Raw genomic sequence first — 5443 nt, 5'->3', positions numbered from 1 at the left:
AGCGCCCGGCCACAATCTTCGGACTCCGATCCCCCACGGGCTGCGGGGTTAGGGGACCAGAAAGGCGCACTAGATTGCCCAGGCCGTCCTCTGTCTCCCAAGACTCTTCTTGAGAAAAGTTTCCAAAAGCGCTTCACCTCCCTTTTTTTCTAAGGCTGGGGAGAACTGTCTCCACCGCCAGGGAGCGGCGGATAGCAGGGCGAGGGCCGTGATTTATACATTGAGAGTCCAGGGGGCACCAGGCTCCGCCCCCTTTCTTTCTTTCTTTTTTTTTCCCCCTTCTTTTTTTGGTTCCCTTGGGGAGGAGGGGTTCTTTTTTGTCTGTGTGTTTCTGCCGCAGATCTTTCCTGGACAGAGAGTCTCAGCTGCACAGATCCGGCGGCCCCCAGGCGCGGGCGGAGGGGCACCGCGGTTTGAGGCACTCACTCCTCCTCATCCCTTCCTAGAGAAGCCACTCAGCCTCAGCGGGGCGCTCGGCGACTTCAGCTGACCGGTCTGCCCGGCCACGGCAAGAGCGTTGGCCATTGGAGTGTGCGGCTGCGGAGGGAGGGGACCCCGCCTCGAGTAAATTGAGAGCGCGACGCCGTCAGTCCCGGGCAGCAGCAAGATGCCGAGCGCTCAGTGCAGACCCGGAGCTCCGCGAACGCAGCTGCGTCCCGCCTGAGCCAGGTAGGGAGTGAGCGCTGGGCAGGCGCGGACCCGGGCGAGCAGGGGAGCATCGCGACCGGAGGTCTTCAGAGGCAGAAACAAAATTTTCAAACCGGAGAGAAGCAAAGCAACACTTTCAAACCATCCATCTCTGGGTGCTGAGAACAAGCATCTCTGGGCTACTCAGGCGCCCAACCGGATCGGATTGTTCTGGGCTCACTAAAAAGTTTGGAAAAGGGTTAAGTCCTCTTTGTAGAACCCTCTGGGGTTGGGGGATAGAGGAAGTTGCGGTGGGTCTGCGGAGTGGGAGGGAAGGCGCTTATTTTGGAAAATCCTATAGACAAAGACTGCGGGAGATGAGGTAAGGGCTTAAACTTGCCCTGCGAGCGAGCGAGTGTGGAATTAGGTGGGGGGAAACGCGGAGCTACTGGGCGCCGAGCAGCCTCTGCTGTCCCGGGAATTGCCGTAGTCTGGAGAATTCCACTTTTATCGCATTTGCTACCCTGAATGTTACCCTGAAACATTCAAACAACTTACGGGTAGACTTCTGCTCACACGTGCCATGTTTCATCCCCTCCACACTTTGTAGTTCTCTGAGACAAGGCAACGTATTGAGGGAGGGCAGTAAATAAAACTGGCTTAGCAACGAACCTCCAGACTTCTGTTTGTATGAGTTTCTGGAGAGTAATTTTGCATTCGGAATCTGAAATGCAGTGGCGTGTATTTTTAGCGTTTGTAATTTAATTTCTCTTTTTTGTATGCGTGTTTGGGCTATATCCACAGTAACTAAAAAATACTTTTGCAATCAATGGGTGTACGAAACTTCTGGGATTTATTGCAATAGCTTATGAATGATTTTTACTGAGTACTTTTATAGTTTCTGGCACTGACTTGCGCGGAAAAAAAAAAAAAAAAAAGAAGAAGAATGAAAAGGCAGTTGCTTCACGGAGGCGCTAAAGCTTTCCTGTTTACCGCAAGGCCAGGGCGGGCTTGGCTGCCCACACTGTGCTGCGCCTTCGGACCCTAAGCACACCTGCTCCTAGAGATTATTAATAGAGCCTAAAAAGTGACTTACGCTGTCAAATGATTTTCGTGCAAATCTAACTTCTTGCATGGCAATTAGGAGGTGGTTTTAGCTGGGTAGTGCCGGAGCACAGAGGTGTGCGTCTCACATTGGTGGTTTGGTCTCTTCGAAGGTGTGACTAGGAGCTAGTGGTGAGCCCGCCGCGAAGCTGGTGAAGGCTTTAGTTTTTCAACTGGAGCTGGAAATCTGGTGGAGGTGGAGACAGCGTTGAGAGAGGCGGAGGGGTGTGTGTGTGTGTGTGTGTTGAGGACGTAGGAGTGGAATTAAATGGGGCTCACACCTCCAGTTTTCCCATTTCCATTTGGGTGTATGTAACCATAGGGGACGTTTTCGTCTTGTCGTCGAGTCGGAGTTTTCAGCTTGGGTAATTTTTTTTTTCCCTTTCTTTCTCTCTCTCACCCTTCTTCCTTTTTCCCCCCAAGAAATGAGAGTTTGATGTTGTTTTTTTTTTTAAAAAATCCTTCCCCCTGCGCTCTCCCCAAGTTTCCTTAAAACAAATCAACAAGAAAATTGGAGCAATGCCTTCGCTAGAATGAATTACGCCAATGTGCTGTGGCTTTTTCCCTGACTCTCTGCTCTTTGTGATTTGTTTAAGGCTGTGGTTTCCGAGGCCCTCTCCAGCTTAAGAAAACCTTCACAAAAAAAGCCTGGATCTCTCTCCTTGAACCACCCCGGCTGCCTGTGAAGGCTCGCTCCGCTTCGCCCTCTAGCGTTCATCTGCAGAAGCGCCGCCCCGGGTGTCGGGACCGTGCGCATCATGGGGTCCACCCGCATCCCGCTGGTCAAGGCCCTCCACAGCCCTGTCTCCGACTATGTCAACTACGACATCATTGTCCGGCATTATAACTACACGGGAAAGCTGAAGATCAGCGCGGACAAGGACAATGGCATTAAACTGATCTCAGTGGTGTTCATTCTTATCTGCTGCTTTATCATCCTAGAGAACATCTTTGTTTTGCTGACCATCTGGAAAACCAAGAAGTTCCACCGACCCATGTACTATTTTATCGGCAACCTGGCCCTCTCAGACCTGTTGGCGGGAGTGGCCTACACAGCCAACCTGCTCTTGTCTGGAGCCACCACCTACAAGCTAACCCCCGCCCAGTGGTTTCTGCGGGAAGGGAGTATGTTTGTGGCCCTCTCGGCCTCCGTGTTCAGCCTCCTGGCCATCGCCATTGAGCGCTACATCACTATGCTGAAGATGAAGCTCCACAATGGGAGCAACCGGTTCCGCTCCTTCCTGCTCATCAGCGCCTGCTGGGTCATCTCCCTCATCCTGGGGGGCCTGCCTATCATGGGCTGGAACTGCATCAGCACGCTGCCCAGCTGCTCCACCGTGCTGCCGCTCTACCACAAGCACTATATCCTCTTCTGCACCACGGTCTTCACCCTGCTCCTGCTCGCCATTGTCGTCCTGTACTGCAGGATCTACTCCCTGGTCAGGACTCGCAGCCGCCGTCTGACCTTCCGCAAGAACGTTTCCAAGGCCAGCCGCAGCTCGGAGAAGTCGCTGGCACTGCTCAAGACTGTGATTATTGTCCTGGGCGTCTTCATCGCCTGCTGGGCGCCACTCTTCATCCTGCTCCTGCTCGACGTGGGCTGCAAGGTGAAGACCTGTGACATCCTGTTCAGAACGGAGTACTTCCTGGTGTTGGCTGTGCTCAACTCCGGCACCAACCCCATCATTTACACTTTGTCCAACAAGGAGATGCGTCGGGCCTTCGTCCGGATTATGTCCTGCTGCAAGTGCCCCAGCAGAGACTCCGCGGGTAAATTCACACGACCCATCATCGCGGGCATGGAATTCAGCCGCAGTAAGTCAGACAACTCCTCCCACCCCCAGAAGGACGATGGGGACAACCCCGAGACCATTATGTCTTCTGGAAACGTCAACTCTTCTTCCTAAAAGGGGGAAACTGCTGACCCATGGGGAGTGTTCTTGCGTGGTCACCCGCCACCCCAGTGTTTGGGGAGAAAAAATAAAAACCAGCCAAGCCTCTGTGCCTCCACTGCTGCCGGGGAGGAGCTGTCGGAAGCCAGAGGGAGGGTGAAGGAGCACAGAACAGCCTGGTAGTGCCTGGTGTTGGTGGGTAGACTTAGTTCCTGTGAACAATGCACTGGGAAGGGTGGAGATCAGGTCCTCGCCTGGAATCTATTTCCTCCCCTTGCCGGAGCTTTGATTTTGCACTGAGCCAAAGGTCTAGCATTGTCAAGCTCCTGAAGCGTTCGTTTGGCCCCTCCTCAAAGACTAATGTCCCCGTGTGAAAGCGTCTCTGACGCGAGCTTTGAGGAGATGTTTTCTTTCACTTTAGTCTCCAACGCAAGTGAGTGTGTGCACTTCTGCTTCGCTGGGTATGCTCTACATACCTACTATGCTGGGCACCCTCCCTTCCCCTTCACACCCTCCTCAGAATACCTTTACTTTATGTTTTGACTACCTGGCATTCAGAGCTGGGGGTGTGGCACGGTCCAATCTTGAGCATGTGTAGCAGGTAGGCTGCATCCAGCAGGCAGACTGTGGTGGAGATAGTTTGGAGCTGGAAAGCAATTTTACTTTCTGAGGCCAAAGTTTCCATGTAAGCTGGATGAGTGTTTTTGAATTTAATTGCAGTCACTTTAAAAAAAAAAAAACCTTTGCAATGAAATGTGTTGCAGTATCATATCCATCGAGGCTGAAATCTGCATAAGGAAGTCCCATTTATTTAAATGACATCAGACAGTATCCTTAGTGTCATAGGAGAAACAAACAAGCAAAAGAAGGTGAAAACTGACTCGGGGTTGGGGGGTGACTTTGTAAACCAAGAGAGTTTTTTTTTTTTAACGAGTTTATCTAACAATACAGCATCTATCATTGGCACTTTTGTTGATGTTTCTTTCAGAGTGTTGTAGGAACCATTTCAAGCAACAGGATGGCTGTGTTTTGTTGTGTTAAAAGTACTTTGTGTAATCTTTGAATGTATTTGTTTCAGTATTTTATTGGATTTTCCTAACCTGTGTTAACACCATTGAATGTGCATTTCTTGAGAAAATACCACCCTTTTGTGACCTTAAAGCATTACTTTAACTGGTAGGGAACATGACAAGTTTTTCAGTACATTAAATAGTTAATTGAAGATGTATATAAATGTCACAAAGAATAAAAATATATTGGTGTCTGTGTAGTATGGTTTCCAGTGCAATTAAATCAAGAAATGTCTTTAAAAAAATAGTATTTAATAGGTTTCTGACAATGTGGATCATTTTGCACATAGCTTTATCAACTTTTAAACATTAATAAACTGATTTTTTAAAGATTCTTTGGTGAAGAGCATTTTTAAAAAATGATTAGTAAGACATTCTATTTGACTATGTGCCTCTTTAGAGTTAAAGTTAAAGGCAAATTTCTGTTATTCTTCATGGGATTTTATCTTGATAAACTAGAGAGTGGAAAAAAAAAGTGTGGTTTGTTTAGAAACCACTCTTTTTCAGGAAGAGAAACTTCAATAAGTTAACATTGAAGAGTGGTAAAGAATGAGATGAAAACCACCAACCTCTAAATACTACATTGACAAGTAAATGTAATTGTTTGAGTTAAATGACATTCAAGCCCAACTAAATTAAGTATCAGTGGTCTAGTGGTTAAAACTTGCCTTCCAATGCAGGGAGTGTGGGTTCGAACCCTGGTTGGGAAGGTAAGATCCCACATGCCTCTTGGCTGAAAAATAGAAAACA

General features: G+C 48.9%; 1 protein-coding gene across 1 annotated transcript; it reads left to right on the top strand.

Moving 5' to 3' along the window:
* Nucleotides 1-318: 318 nt before the first annotated feature.
* Nucleotides 319-5004, top strand: S1PR1 (sphingosine-1-phosphate receptor 1). The gene is made up of 2 exons (XM_052637440.1): nt 319-669; nt 2328-5004. Exon 2 carries the CDS (start codon nt 2490-2492, stop codon nt 3636-3638), a length of 1149 nt encoding a protein of 382 aa, XP_052493400.1. The 5' UTR covers nt 319-669; nt 2328-2489; the 3' UTR covers nt 3639-5004.
* The last annotated feature ends 439 nt before the right edge of the window (nt 5005-5443 follow it).

Source organism: Budorcas taxicolor, chromosome 3, assembly GCF_023091745.1.
Source record: "Budorcas taxicolor isolate Tak-1 chromosome 3, Takin1.1, whole genome shotgun sequence".
Lineage (NCBI taxonomy): Eukaryota > Metazoa > Chordata > Mammalia > Artiodactyla > Bovidae > Budorcas > Budorcas taxicolor.
This window is presented reverse-complemented; position numbering and strand designations above follow the sequence as displayed.

Bases quoted from the DNA above. Each gene is read 5' to 3' on its own strand.
- S1PR1 (XM_052637440.1), top strand. From the start codon at position 2,490: ATGGGGTCCACCCGCATCCCGCTGGTCAAGGCCCTCCACAGCCCTGTC.